Source organism: Lupinus angustifolius, chromosome LG04 (genome assembly GCF_001865875.1).
Source record: "Lupinus angustifolius cultivar Tanjil chromosome LG04, LupAngTanjil_v1.0, whole genome shotgun sequence".
Lineage (NCBI taxonomy): Eukaryota > Viridiplantae > Streptophyta > Magnoliopsida > Fabales > Fabaceae > Lupinus > Lupinus angustifolius.
The window spans coordinates 24,229,746-24,245,748 of NC_032012.1; the positions used below are offsets into that span (position 1 = coordinate 24,229,746).

The 16,003-nt window shown below is 32.1% G+C and overlaps 3 protein-coding genes across 3 annotated transcripts in view; 2 read left to right on the plus strand and 1 right to left on the minus strand.

Annotated features, from left to right (window-relative positions):
* Positions 2,968-16,003, minus strand: part of LOC109346418 (zinc finger protein ZAT10-like) — a 23,954-nt gene continuing 10,918 nt past the window's right edge. The window contains exon 3 of the mRNA XM_019585966.1: positions 2,968-3,847. Coding sequence (XP_019441511.1) covers positions 3,125-3,829 — 705 coding nt within the window. The 5' untranslated portion in view covers positions 3,830-3,847 and the 3' untranslated portion in view covers positions 2,968-3,124. The remainder of the gene's footprint in view (positions 3,848-16,003) is intronic.
* On the plus strand, positions 7,847-12,301 carry LOC109346416 (ATP-dependent Clp protease proteolytic subunit-related protein 1, chloroplastic-like). The gene is made up of 9 exons (XM_019585964.1): positions 7,847-8,196; positions 9,194-9,309; positions 9,478-9,684; positions 9,824-9,928; positions 10,018-10,080; positions 10,207-10,318; positions 11,453-11,514; positions 11,601-11,783; positions 11,869-12,301. The coding sequence occupies exons 1-9, from the start codon at positions 7,971-7,973 to the stop codon at positions 11,953-11,955; spliced, it is 1,161 nt and encodes a 386-aa protein (XP_019441509.1). The 5' UTR covers positions 7,847-7,970; the 3' UTR covers positions 11,956-12,301.
* On the plus strand, positions 12,760-14,806 carry LOC109346415 (pentatricopeptide repeat-containing protein At5g43790). The gene has a single exon (XM_019585963.1). It carries the CDS (start codon positions 12,887-12,889, stop codon positions 14,645-14,647), a length of 1,761 nt encoding a protein of 586 aa, XP_019441508.1. The 5' UTR covers positions 12,760-12,886; the 3' UTR covers positions 14,648-14,806.

Below are 16,003 nucleotides of genomic sequence, written 5' to 3' on the forward strand. Positions count from 1 at the left end.
TAAAATCGAAGATGATTCACCCTTTAGTCCAATTCTTAAACTTTAAATTTTTTATCAGAGATCTTTTAATATTAAGTAAAGTACATTTGTTTTTATCGGTTGCTAAAAAGGTAGTAAAGTTTTACATCCTTAACCTAAACCCACGTTCTTGATCCACAAAAAATATAGTTATTAATTGAATTCTATATTATTTGAAGTGTCATGATATATCACTCACCTTTATTTATATATATATATATATATATATTTAGTTTCACATACAATAAAAAGTAAATACATATATGTGACCCATTGTATTGGATAAGTGTAATATCTCGAGTGTTAAAAAAATATTATTCTATTACTAATTAGTGGATAAGTAGAATTTTGCAACCAATAACATAACGATGGATTATATTACATCCATACTAACCATTAATAACGAATCAATAAACTTAATTTTTTTTACTTTTTTGATAAAAAATATATGATAGTTATCCCTCTCAAACATGGATTATACTCTTCATACCAAAAAAAACATGTATTATCCTCCAAAACGAGAATAGATGTTTTCCATCATTGGGAAGATAGTACTTGAGTATAAGAGAAAAAATGATTTTGTTAATTTTAAAACTTATTTTATGAAAAAATAATTTAAAACTAGGGATGGCAAAAAAACTCATACCTGCGGGTGTATTATGGTACCCGTACCCGCGGGTACCCGTTATGTATATGATTACTATATTATTTTTAATTAAAATAAAAAATATACTATCATAACCTTCATTACACTATGTACATATTTTCCTTTTACTTTGTTTACATCTTTTCCTTTTACTTTGTTTACATCTTTTTACATTGTTTACATCTTTTTAATTTGGTGTTGAAATACACTACAAATATTATTTCATGTGTAAAAACACACATGTCTTACAAAAAAAAATATATGTTTTTTGTTAAGTAAATGAGAATTGCAAACCACCAAAACAGAAAATTTCATTAGATTTAGCATTTTTGCCAACTATTCATTCAAAATACACAAAAATAATTAAATTTCATCTCATTTAAAACATAATAGAAATAGGAAATTAGAAATTCAATTAAAATATAGAAAACTCGCGGGTACCCGTTTTACCCGCGGGTACACAAAAATACCCGCAAAAAACCCGCAGCGGGTACCCATACGGGTATGGGCGGGTTCGGGTATTGCTCCCCTATTTCGAAACGGGTAGCGGGTAGCTACTACCCGTGCCCATTGCCATCCCTATTTAAAACTAAGACGTTAGATATTTTTCTATGTCACGTTATTATATGAACTTTCTCAAAAGTCAAAGCATATAATAATTTGTGATAAAACATGGGAAAAATAATGTTTCAATGGTTCAGATTTTATTTATTTCTAAATTAAATATTTTTGAAAAAGTAATTCTATGGAGAGTTTAATACTAAAGAAGAAGTGGTTGGAAAAGATGAATCCTAACTCTTCAAATGCTTTATAATGATACCAACGTGTGCATTAAAGGAAAGAACCATATGTGAGGGTGCTATTCAACCCACCTTACACATTAACATGGTTTAGATCATTATATGTGACAAAAATATTTTTTTAGTAATTTAAATTTTAATTTATTTTTAAATTAAATAACTTTAAAAAATTCACTCTCTCACATTTCCGTTACTAGAGATGAATCATATTCTATTGACATGGCTTTCCACAACTAATTATGTTTGTGGTCTGTTTTAGCCCTTTCATTAGCATGTTGTATTTAAAATTAAAATTGTCATTTAAATTTATTTCTCGAATAAAATATTTGTGGCAAATTTTGAAGACTTTAAACAAATTTAGCAGAAAGGAGAATGGGAGATACTATTAGTTAGTGAGCCTTTCAAATATTCGAAAACTTGGATAAAAATTGATGGAGACGGTTCATTTAATGAATTAATAATTCATTATGCATGTCACCCTCTCCTTTTTGTTTCAAGTTGTAAGTTTTTCAGGTATTGAACTGTATATCATTAACTTTTTCTTGTAACATTAACATGTTTTTTCATAAAAAAAACATTTTATTTAATCATCCTTGGACCATCTAAATCCGTGTTTTTGGTACTCTTTCGCTATGAGGAACAGGTTAATAAGTGTCATATTGCTATTTTTCATTATAACAAGTGTCATAATCGTATTATTTATTAATAAAAATTTATGAAATTAAAATTATGTGAAGCTATCACTTCTCCATACAATTTAAATTTTCCAATATTTTTTAAATAATAGATAAATCACTCCTTAACATTTGTCTGATTATAATTTATTTCTATGTTGGAAAACACAATGTATATATGCATATAATCAACACTTTAATTAAAAGTTTCTATAGTCTATACTATGTAATTGTCACATCCGTGATTCGTTAATATTTATGGTGCATCAAATTAACTCAGAATTAATTATCAACAAAATGTAAAGTTTCTCAGTTCATATAGGGTTAGTTTTTACTACCTTATTCTCATCTTTACCAAATTTAACATAGTCTAATTTTTTTTCTTCATTCCCTTTCCAATAATACTTTTGATATGTACTTCATTATGAAAAAGAGAAAGCAAATGGGAGAATCTTATACCCTTTTTGCTGAATGCAGGGCAAGTATATATGAATCATGTAGCATCATCACTCAAATCTTATACATTTAATTTCATACTTTCTTACTATTGTAAACTTTTTATCTATTTAATCATTTAATATATTTCTAGTGATTAATATAATTTTGATTGAAGTGATAGTTTAAAGAGTATATCAATTAAATTTATGCACATGCATAACCTTTATTCCAGTAAAAGAAGCAAAGAAGTGATTAAATGAATATGCATGAACATACTGGGATCATAAAATTGACATATCTTTATCATAAAGAATAGCATATAATAATAAAATTGGTTAGGATTGAATTGATGACATAGAAGGATTATACAGTCCAAAAACAATGAACATACTTTGTCTGTACAAAGAACCAAGGAATTGTTGAGTAGGAACAAACCATGAATCTAATCCAATCTTCCTAAACCATGTAAAAGAAGAAAAAAGAGTAACAACAAAAAGAAACTAAATAATTAAAAGATGGAATGCACTATAATTAACAAATTCAATCAATCAATTTTTTACTAAACCAAGCGACACCGTTTCATTAAACTTCACCTTCTTCTCGTCGTCGAACCTCGCCAAATCCCAGAACTCCGTCAACGGTGCCGGCAGGTTTAGGTCAAACTCAAATCCACGGTGGCTATGGGAGAATGAGCCGCTCTCAAAGAACGTCACGGCACTGCTATTGTTTGTGTTGATGTAGCTATTGCTATTGCCACCATCGTAGTGGCATCGCTTGTGACCACCCAAGGCCTGACCCGTAGGGAAAGACTTGTGACAGATGGAACATTCGTGAAGCTTTTTAGTGGCTGTGTCGTTGGTGGTGGCGGCAGAGACTGTGGCAACGGTGGTGGCAGCGTTTTCAGATAAGGACTTGCGGTGGCTAGCCTTGTGTCCACCAAGTGCTTGATAAGATGAAAAAGCTTTGTTGCAAACGGAGCACCGGTGACTGATCACCTTCATAGGCGGTGATGATTCATGTTGTTGTTGTTGAAGAAAGGTTTTGTTGTCGTTTTTGGTGTTGGTGTTGCCGTTTTGTGCGAGCATGATGAGGCAGAGAGCAAAGTATTCTTCTTCAGTGGTTGAATTTTCAAGACGAGGTCGTTTTGAGCGCTTTCTCTTAGTCCACGCGTGAAGATCAACCTCATGTTGTTCCTCTTCTTTGTAGCTGCTACCACGGAAGGGTGTGGGTGAATTCAGAGCCTCTAAGGCCATCAAATTTGGCAAAATCAATGAGCAAGTGTTTAGCAATGAAAGAGTGTTGTAGAGAATGAAGTGAGATTGAGGAGAGACTGGTATATATAGGGAGAATGAGTGTCAACTTCTCTATACTACCTCAAATACTTATCGGAACATGATGATGATTTTTTTTTTAAATTTCTTATTTAATTTTTATTAAAAAATAATATATAATCATAATTGTTAAAATAATTTTTTTGCCACATGTATTAATGGACTTGCACCAGAGAAAATTCTCACGCGTGAAACTTAGTAAATAGAAAAGAAGAATGATTATTAAGGAAGAAATAAATATTACAAAATAAACAGTAATATAATTAGACATTTTTATTATTTTATATGAATGTAATAATATTTTGTTATTGAAAACTCATATAAATTAAGTATTTATCTTTTCATTTGAAGATGATATTTGTTCAATAGAGATCCTCTATCCTTCTCATGTCTCTATCCAATAACATTACACTAAATAATATAAAATATTACTTTCTATTTTTATATTTTTTCCAATTAAATGATTTTTTTTTATTGAGTTGGGACACTGTTAGAGACACTAAAAGAGGTAACTAGTGAAGTTGGTTATAAGGATATATCATACTATAAAATTATTATTAATTTTTATATATATGTTATTCTTAAATTGACAATTAATATATAGAGAAAGATCACTTTAAGATGACAATTGACAAACTTCCTTCCAATTAATACTTCATGATACATATTATGATGTACGAAGGTGTATCATTTTTGTTGTCTAATATCAATGGTTTAACTGAACGTAATAATATATTAATAATTTAAAATTAAATAGATTTATTTTAGATGAAATAGTAATTTCTCCTACTAAAGAGGGGAAGATTCACTTAACTAAGCCACCAATACATACGTGACTTTTTCTAAGTCAAAACTAAACCACGTGATAAGTCTGCGCTAATTTTCTTTTTATATTTTACTTTCCCCCTCTACTCTATGTACATTAACCCCACAAAAAGTAGTAGTAATGGTTATGGTCATGAATTCTGAAACTATGGGAGTGAATGGGGGAGTTGATGCTACAGTGTGTGTCACTGTGACTTTTCTTCATGCGTGTAAAACACATTTTTTATTTATCTTTATCTACAATTTGGATTAGAAAACGTGAGATATTGGGATATGCCTGTTTACCGTTTTAGATTAGGAATATTTTCTTTTATTTATCCTTATAATTATTTTTTTAACTTGGTATTTTAAATGTCAACGAAAAAGTTATCATGACTTGTTCTGAAGAATAATATTTTATTCTTATATTATTATCAAACACTGATGTGGTTATTGGCTATGTTTAATCTTGACCAAAAGAAATTATCTAGAGATAAATTTCATTTGTGGAATAGTTGCTTTTATTTACTAGTCCATGTGTGTGGCTTGTAGAATGCGGTTACGCGGCTAGAATAATGGAACGTGATTCTGAAAGAAGCATGCCAAAAAGCATGTAATTGACTAATTTATATATTCAAAAAATATGAACTGAAATAAAGAAGTGTCCCAGTGCGTCATGGCTTTGATCACGGTCATATTACTTCTACTACTCTACTCCAATCATCAGTTATAATATCGTTGATTCGTTGGTTACCACACACCAATACACCTCAACACTGGCCACCTGTATTTATAACTCTTTTTTCTGGAACATTCTATATAAGTGTCGTCATGCTTTACATATAAATTTAAGGGGGAAATATATAATAGTTTAAAATTTATACATTATTATTATTATTAGTGTAAAGTTTTTACACTGTCGATACTTTATTCATAATTAATTTGTGTTATTTTTGTTTGAGAATTAATATTAACATTTGAATGGTGGATGATTTATTCATATATAAAAGACCCTACCAATATATAAATTTACTTATACTGCCAATATACATGTATATTAAATCCAATATATAAATTCTTTTCAAACGTCTTTTGCTTAACTCATTTCAAATCATTTTTATTTTAATTGGTTTTTTTTCTTTTTACTCACTTCTTAGACATAAATTGTCTATTTTTCACTTTCTTACCTTCTGCAATAAGGTAGATGGAAAAAGGTTACATGCAATCAGAAATTATTATATCCTCATAACGTATAACCAAAATTTTGTGATTTTTTTTGGTATTATTAAGGATATCTCATTTTAAGATGTGTAGTTGTCTTTCCCAACAAGTGTTGCTCACATGAATTAAATTTTTAACTTTTTGATTATTCTGGAATCTACCAAAATTTAGTGATTAATAATAATACATTATTAATTTAAAATTAATTGAATTTATTTCAAATCAATCATATTAAAACTATTGATGTTGTAATATTTTCTCTTGATGAATATTCCAGTCATACACATGCTCAAGTAGACAAATATAGTATCACTGTAAAATAAATTTAAGCAGGATAGATTAGAATTTTCTAAGGGAAGCTATCCTCATTCCCACTTGTAAGATTCTTAAGAACATTTATGACTCTACTTAAGATTGTCAAGAATTTTAGTCTGCATTCCTAAGATTTTTATATAATTAATAGAATAGATAATTTTAAAATAAAATATGTGAAGTTTAAATATTTAATGGGTTTTTAAAGCAAGAGAAGTGAATAAAATTATGACACGACTTACTAGAATTTTAAGTCTTAAATAACCCTCTTGAAAATGAAAGACCATAGCTTACAACTCTGCTTAAAACTTAAAGCCTAATTATATGTAAGTAAAATTTCACCTAAAAGTTAGCTAAAACTGAGAGGAGATGTTATAAACTCAGTCCCTAAATATTAAAAACTTGGGTACAGTATGTTCTTGTTAGAGTTTGTGATATATTAAAAATATAACATATTTTCTTTTGAAATGAATTTTATAAAAAAATTACACAATTTCCTGCTATCTGGTATATATTATTCTCAAGTCTCCTCTAGCACCAACTCCACTGAGAAATTACTCCACTCAGCTGTCATTTATTGTTTTTGGGTATATTAAACATAACTTTGAGGTATGAGCTAATAAAAAGAATAGTTTAATATCTGGTGTAAATATTTATATATAATCAATATATCATTTGTCATTTATTTGAATTAATTTTTTGATAAGTCAATAATAATTGAAAATGTATAATGCAGTGGTATTGTAAAAATTATTACATTGTGAATGTATACATATTTTCCTCTCAAACAAATATTATGCATCATATGTTTATAGGTACATTCAGATTAGAAGATTTGGATTTTTGGTATAAATAACATTACTGTACTATCTGTTGTAAAGGAATTACGCTTTGGGGAAATATTATTTAGTGATCAGAACGAGTTGTCATGTTGGAAGTTAGGTTGAGCAATGAGCAGTGACCTGGACTTCTTTCATTGTGTGACACTATTCTTTACACTTAGCATAAGCTCGTCTTAACCTCCCATTTACTAACAAATGGGGAATAGAGATCAAAAGGATGAAGAATGGTCTCTTAATGTTTGTTTGTTTTAGAGTTAATTTTTAGAGGGAAATGAAGAGAATGAAAGACTTAAAAGTCATCTTATAAAATAATTTCATAGCTCCCAAACAATATTTTTTAGTTGTCTATTAAAAATCAACTCGCAAATAAACCTAGATTTTATTAAGCTTTCTACAACGGGGACCTAGATTCAGTAAATATGTATCACATGCTACCCAATTAAACTCATGAAATGATATGTCATGTCAGATGTATACTTCAATAAATAAAAACTATATACTATATAGACCAGAGTATTTGTGGGATTAAACTTAGTTCTACATAAATAACATATCTTTTATAGTTTCATTAGATAAGGAAAAAAATCTTCTGCTATATAAAGTTTGATACTTATTATTGTATTATATTTAATTATTATTGAGAGTGTGACAGTATATAATTATTAAATCCATAAAATTATATGTGCTACATAAAATTCCAATATTAAAATTGTATTTTGAATAAAAAAAGTTGATAAGAAAAAATAAAAAAGACTAAAGTGTTGTTGTGTAGCTTCTTCTACCACCCCTCCTCAGCCTATCTTGGCCGCTTGAAACAAAACCACATTCATTCATAGGAATATCTATTTCACTTTGTTCAGTGTTTCCAATTTCCAATTATACCCATGGCATCTTCTCTCTTATTACCACTATCTACCCCTTCTTCACCTTTCACTTTCATCGATAATTCCGCTTCCAAATCCTCCTTCTTTCATGGAACAACGAAGTTCTTTCCGTCTTTCTCCAAACCCACGAACAAAGTGGAACGCAGGTGCTTCAAGTCTCCTTTTGCCAAATCCTCCTTTGAAAATATCCCTAATCAGTTCAGAAAGGAAAATCTCAAGGATGGATGTGAGTTTTTTTTAATGTTTGCATCTTTCCTTCATTATCAACGGAACTTATCATTTATATGTTTCCTAATCGTAATGATAATTTTACCCTTTTGAAATTTGTTTGGGTGGAAGAAACCTGAAACATTTGTGATTTTTTGAGATAAAGTTAGAGCAGAAACATGAAAAAGTTGGGATTTTTCATCTGGGTCTCAATTTGTTTATTGCCTTTTATTTGTTTGATGTCGATATTATCTAACTATGTACCAAACAGGGTGTCTTTGATCATGTGTGCCATGTATTTGAAACTGAAGTAGCAGAAAGTCGCTAGACAAATTAATCACGGTTTTGTTCACTTGTAGTTTTATCATAATCATTGTGTTTGCCCTCGTATGTTTTTCGGGAAGTTCCTTAGTACTTCAGGCATTTTTTACTGATCATAGCTGAGTATATGTGCCTGGTTATTGTCGAGGATTCGAAGCCGCTTTAAAGAAGATTAAATACCTAACCTTCGTCTAAATCGAATGGATTTTGATAAGAAGCATTCATATTTGTCTTTTGAAATTTACCAGTTTTGAAGATCGTGAGTTATGTGCATAAATTGTAGGGTGGAAATGAATGCCTTGAATTCCGGTTTTAATCAGTAGGAGGCAAATCTGGTTTTAATCAGTAGGAGGCAAAGCATTACACAAAGTTGTGTATTGTATTGGTTATGTTTTAGCTAAGGAAATGACTACAGGCATTTTCACTGTCAGTTCTGACTAAATTATTTATCACGGTTTCAAAACCTTGAAGGCATTCAAATGGGTGAAGTTTGTTTTCAAAATGAAGATTGGATGAGGGGTAACGTTTTAAATTGGCGCACCAAAAATGGATTTGGATAATAACTTCAGGGAGGTAGAGTGTAATGTACCCCAAATAAAATTTTAAAAAAAACTTAAAAGGTTCTTGTTCTAGTTCTATTGAAAAGTTTAAAGAGTGGGTGCTAAACCTTGATTTTTCTCCTTCATTGTTTGTAGTGATGGACAACTTCAAGAATGCACCTAAATATCTATATGGCCTCAGTCCTTCACAAATGGACATGTTCATGACGGAGGACAACCCTATCCGTCAGCAGTCTGAAAGAGTTACAGAGGTTCTCGACATTCATATCCTCTTGAGTCTTTACACTGTGATGTTATAATAGTGGAGTTGCCTGATGATAACCCAATTATTGATTGGGAAGTTGATTTTGTCATTTTGCAAAGCACCCAAATTTTATTGCACTCTTCGAAAGTGGTCTTAATTCTATTCATTGTGACAGGAGAGCATCTCATCTGCCAAGAATTATTTAGATCAAGGTGGTATGTGGAGTCATTCTAGCATGAGTAATAATGGCCCTTCAAAATACAGCATGAGTGTTAGTATGTATCGAGGAGGAGGAGGTAGAGGAGCTGGAAGGCCGAGAACTGCTCCACCGGATCTGCCTTCTTTGCTCTTGGATGCTCGTATATGCTATCTGGGTATGCCGGTAAGTATGATGATTTGTTTCATTTTCATGTTGCCTGGTTCTGTTGATTGCATATTATCTCATTAGTTTCTGTTTACAGATATATAGATTTAATCTTTCATCTCAGCCATCTTGATATTCCTGTTTATGACTTGTATAGATTGTACCAGCTGTGGCAGAGCTTCTCGTTGCTCAATTTATGTGGTTGGATTATGATAACCCTAAAAAACCTATATACTTATATATTAATTCATCTGGCACTCAGGTACGCATTATAACTGTTGTTCTAAAATTTTCCATTTTATGAGGTGTTGATTTATGTAATTGTTTTCCGTTCCTTTATTTTCTGTTTAGAATGAGAAGAATGAGACTGTGGGATCAGAAACTGAGGCATATTCCATAGCTGATATGATGTCTGTAAGTTTCTATCATGAATAATGTGCCCACTTCTAGACCCAACCCGACACGGTGATATGGTTTATCTCTTTGAACTTGTCCTTTTAACCCATGGTTTTTATTTATCCTTTTCCCCTTTGTCTGAAGTATGTCAAATCAGATGTCTATACTGTGAATTGTGGCATGGCATATGGTCAAGCAGCAATGCTTCTGTCACTTGGAACAAAGGGTTATCGTGCTGTACAGCCAAATTCATCAAGTATGAATCATATCTCTGCAAACCTTTGAAATTTTTGCTTGATTGCTTTCACTCATTTACTGTGACCTTTCGAACTTCTGAGAAATGCTTCCCTCTGGAGCCTTTACTTTGTATCTCGTACCTGAGTATATTAGGAGAATGCGCTACTGAATAATAATTTGACAATCATCCACGCTGTTGTTACATAGTACATCGTTTGATCAAATGCTCTACCAATATATCTGTTAAGGAGCATTTTCTGGAGGATTAGTTTATCAAATGCTAGTTCTTCTGGAGCCCGAGTGTAAGGAGGGTAGAGTAAACAACAGTACTTGATATTCTGCATTGAAATTTGAATCTCTTATGCTGCCATAGGACTGCTGAAAAAGTAACCATGATTTTAATGGAACAAATGAAACAACATCGATCCTTATTTAGTGCTATTATCTTCTGCAATATGCTATAAAAAAACATGGCCTACATGGCAATTGAATGAAAAGCTATAGCAGGCTCTTCAATTAGCCATTGTTTTTCCTGTTTATGCATGGGTTTCATATTATTTATCCCAGAGCATGACTAGACCTTAATTTAGTTATGTTTGGATAACTTGTGGTGGGTGGAATGGTATTCGGATGGCATTGTTTCCGAACAGCTGTTTGGATATTTAGGATGGAATGAAGGAAAGCTTACATTACATTTTCTGGAAGTTCTAGTGAAATGGAATTAGTTATAAGCATTTTGTTCGTATGCCATTCCAGTCCTTAGGGGTGGGGGTTGAATCTGGAATGAATGCCACCCAGTGTAACTGCATCCTAATGTTAAATAAGTACACAGTGGTACTCAAGCCCATTCCAACTCCATTGCTTTCCACCAATCTAAACGTACCCTAAGTTTGTGGTACTGTTGTCTATTGTGAACATTTTCTTGTTACTACTAAACAATGATAACTTGGAAGATAAATTTGAAATGTGTCTCGATTGGACTGCATACAAAGCCTTCTTTCGAGGCTATAAATTTCTATGTTGGGATATTTTGTCATTGTCAATTGCTGTCTTTAAAATGGAGTAGAAAGATTTCTATGTTGGAATATCATGATGAATGATTTTTGGGCGCTGGCTTCTCTCACTTTTACTTGTAAACTGCTTTCAATTGCAGCAAAGTTGTATCTCCCGAAAGTCAACAGGTCAAGTGGTGCTGTTATAGATATGTGGATTAAGGTATTTCCACCTGTTCTCTTCTCTGTCTGTCTTTAGCATCATTTTCAACATTCTATTCGTCAATTATATTGACAAAACACACACAGGCAAAAGAGCTGGAGGCAAATACTGAGTATTATGTTGAGCTGTTAGCAAAAGGAATTGGAAAATCAAAAGAAGAAATAGCTAAAGATGTCCAGAGGCCTAAATATTTTCAAGCACAGGAAGCCATAGAGTACGGTATTGTCGACAAAATCATTGATTCAAGGGATGCTACATTTGACAAGCGGGTAATATTTCATTGCTATTCACGTCTATTCTTTATAAACATATCATCACTGCATATAATATACTTATCATAACTTTCTGAACCAGAATTATGATGAAATGCTTTCTAAATCAAGAGCTACAAGGAGACAAGCCGGTGGTAATCCTCAAGTTGCTCCTTCGGGATTTCGGTAATCACACAAAGCATGGATTCACTTATTGTACTCCAAATCCGATGCCTTAATAGGGTATTGTTGCTGGGTTTGGTTTAAGTTGAGTCCCAGTCTAAGATCAAGCTGCTATCTTGTTCTTATATCAACAAAAGCCAAATGCGAAAAAATTCCGGATAGTATATAAACTCTGTATCTTGGCTCTTGGGGTAGTTTGTTGTATACTTGAATTGAATTATGCTTAGTTTCAACAACTAAAGAAAATGACCAGGACTCGGGGTTTATTTTCATATGTTGTAAATATTGAACCACTACCAATGTGATAGATTTGATCATGATCACCACATTCTCTATACCACTCCTTTGTTTCACTTTTTTTCCTTTTATGATGTGTTTCATTTGACACCGCAGGTTGTATCTCCAAATTATCTAGTCTATTACAATTGTAGTTTACTTGTTTTTAGTGTTCACATGTGAGAAGTGAACAATTGCATAGTAGAAATGATAGATGAATTGCTATTATCAAAATGGGCCATCAAGGAATTATACAAGCATGAAACGTATCAAGTATTTTTAGATTAAGAAACCCAATCAAGCAATGACACATAGAGTGACACACTCTTGTGGGATAGTAGATATGCTCCCATATTTTATCTGCTACTATTGTACACAAAGCAATGCGAATCATTAATAACTATCACCAATTTGTAATTTTTCCACACAACTTGCAAAGAAAGAAACAGTGAAGGTGGTTCCAAATTTAGAATGTAATATCTACCAAGAATGCATTAGAAATTTAGAACTCGCCCGTTTATCCAAATTAAAACAGTGCAACCATCAAGACCCAAATGCTCAGGTCAGGCCCACAAGTATTAGTATTTATTTTTCGCAGTGTTGAGCTGAGCCTATGTTCCATAATGAACATCAATTTACTTACCAGATTATTTGATTAAACCATGAAATCTAAAAACCCCATATTTTGTCACCCAATTCTTGAAACTTTACAAAAATGCAACACTCTAAACACCCTTAAGAAAACACATGCCCAAATGCTAACAACTGGTTTATCACTCCATACATACCCTCTCAGTCACCTCCTTAAAATATCCTACAAAATTTCCTTAACTTATGTCCTAACTGTCTTTAACAGCATCCCATCCCCAACTATTTTTCTCTACAACACACTCATTTCTTCACTCACTCACAACAACCAAACCCATCTAGCACTCTCTCTTTATAACAGAATTCTCAACAACCATACCCTTCAACCCAACACTTTCACTTTTCCCTCTCTCTTCAAAGCATGTGCTTCTCACCCATCATACCTACATTATGGCCCTCCCCTCCATACCCATCTCTTCAAATTCATTCAACAACCCTTTGATCATTTTATTCAATCCTCCCTCCTCAATTTCTATGCCAAATATGGTAAATTGAATGTGTCTGCTTCTCTATTTAGTCAAATTACTCAACCTGATTTGGCCACATGGAATACCATGTTGGCTGCTTATGCAAATTCTGCTGATTCTGATATGTCCTTAGAGGCATTGCATTTGTTCAATCACATGCAGTTGGGTTCTCAAATAAGGCCTAATGAAGTTACACTTGTGGCATTGATTACTGCATGTTCTAATTTAAGTGCTCTTCCTCAAGGTGCTTGGTTGCATTGTTATGTGCTAAGGAATAATCTTAAGCTGAATCGCTTTGTCGGAACTGCATTGATTGATATGTATTCCAAATGTGGTTGTTTGAATCTTGCATATCAGATGTTTGATGATTTGTCTGAAAGAGATACCTTTTGCTACAATGCCATGATTGGGGGTTTTGCAATTAATGGTCATGGGCATGAAGCACTCGAGCTTTATAGAAACATGAAACTCGAGGGGTTACTTCCTGATGCTGCAACTTTCGTGGTTACTATGTTTGCGTGCTCTCATGTTGGGTTTGTAGAGGATGGTTTGCAGATTTTCGAGTCCATTAAGGAGGTTCATGGCATGGAACCAACGCTTGACCATTACGGATGTCTAATTGATCTTTTGTGTCGAGCCGGGCGATTAGAAGAGGCAGAGGAGAGGTTAGCAGAAATGCCCATGAAACCAAATGCGGTTTCGTGGAGGTCTTTGCTTGGAGCAGCAAGATTACATAGGAACATAAACATAGGAGAAGTTGCTCTGAAACACTTAATAGAGCTAGAACCAGAAACTAGTGGAAACTATGTGCTTTTATCTAATATATATGCTAGCATTGGAAGATGGAATGATGTGAAAAAAGTGAGAATGATGATGAAAGATCATGGGGTTAAAAAGTTACCAGGATCTAGCTTAGTGGAAATTAATGGTACCATGCACGAGTTTCTCACATGTGACAAAACTCATCCATGTTCTAAAGAAATATATTCGAAAATTGTCGAAATAAATCGAAGACTACGAGATTATGGTTACGAGCCAAGAACATCAGATGTTTTGTTGGATGTAGAAGAAGAGGATAAGGAAGGTGTCCTATCTTATCACAGTGAAAGGCTTGCTATAGCATTTGCTCTTATAGCATCTGCTTCAACTTTGCCTATAAGAATTATAAAAAATCTTCGTGTTTGTGGTGACTGTCATGATATTACAAAGTTAATATCTGCTGCATATCAAAGAGATATTATAGTTAGAGATCGAAATAGGTTTCACCATTTTCATGATGGGACTTGTTCTTGTCTAGATTATTGGTGATACCTTAGGTTGTTCACATTACAAAATTTATACCTGAAATAAAACTATAGTTTGCTATGAACTTGCGTGATTTTTTTCTAATATGTTCTTAATCGAGACAAGTGTAATTTTTAAGTTAGCATATAAGGACATGAGACAAACTTCCACCAGCCTGTGTTATTTTTAACGATATTGATATAATGGTATAAAGTCATACTAGATTCTCAAATAGACCAAAAGATCAAAAGTTCAATAAGTCAGACTTATTTTGGGTGTGATAATCATACACCTTGAAAGAGATTAATTCCTTAGTAGCGGGTGAGGGATACCCTTTGTTATAATAAAAATATTAAATTATTTTCTTTACTAAAAAAACAAAGGGGTAAGATTAGGAAAAACATTCACCTTTACTAATATATCCTTTCAAAAAAATATATTATAGTTATTATGGGTGCTTGTAGTCCATTTGGATTGTTTTTTAGGCAAAAAATGATTCGATCTAAACACGTAATTAATATACGGTCTGGATCAGTCTGATCTATTTATATTAAGATGTCCGATTCAATCCAATCCAAATATAATATGCGGTTTCGGTTCGGTTTAGATCGGGTTTTTTTATAAAATATTAAAATTGCACTTATATTCAAAACTCATAAAAATGACTAAATATTAAGCATAAAACAACAATAAAAACAGTGTTCAACAACATTGAAACAACATTAAAATGTGTGCAACAATAGTATAAGTAAACATCATAAAATAGTAATAAATAGCAAGACAATAATAATAAAAGTAAAAAATAGTAACAACAACAATAAATCAATAATAACAAGACAATAAAACAACACAATATCAATAACAATAATTTGAGCACATGTAACCTAATTTTAACAGTTACAATGTTTTACCGATAATTAATAACAAAAATACTTTCCCAACAATAAAATTGATAATAAAGCACCTTGTCAGAATAACATTTGAATCCTTGGTTGTGGGATTGATTTAAGTTCTAAAAAGTGTATCAAGTATAATCAATATGATTTAAAACATAGCAACATATATATAAGTGTGTGTTATAGAATATAACAAATAAAATATAGGTGCAATATTGGAGATGAGGCTTAAGATTAAGTTTGGAAAACATAAAGTATTACACACTTAAACTTTACATACTATTTCGGTCCGGTCTGGATCGATCTGGATCCAAGAGGTGAATCCAAAATCCGGACCGGACCAATCGGTCTTTAAAAAATAAGTCAAACACGATCCAAATGCATTCAGTTTTTGCGATTTCAATCTATTTTGGATCAGTTTCCAGTTTTATTGTTAGACCGGTCTTGATTTGAACACCCCTAATAGTTATAAATATACAAAAAA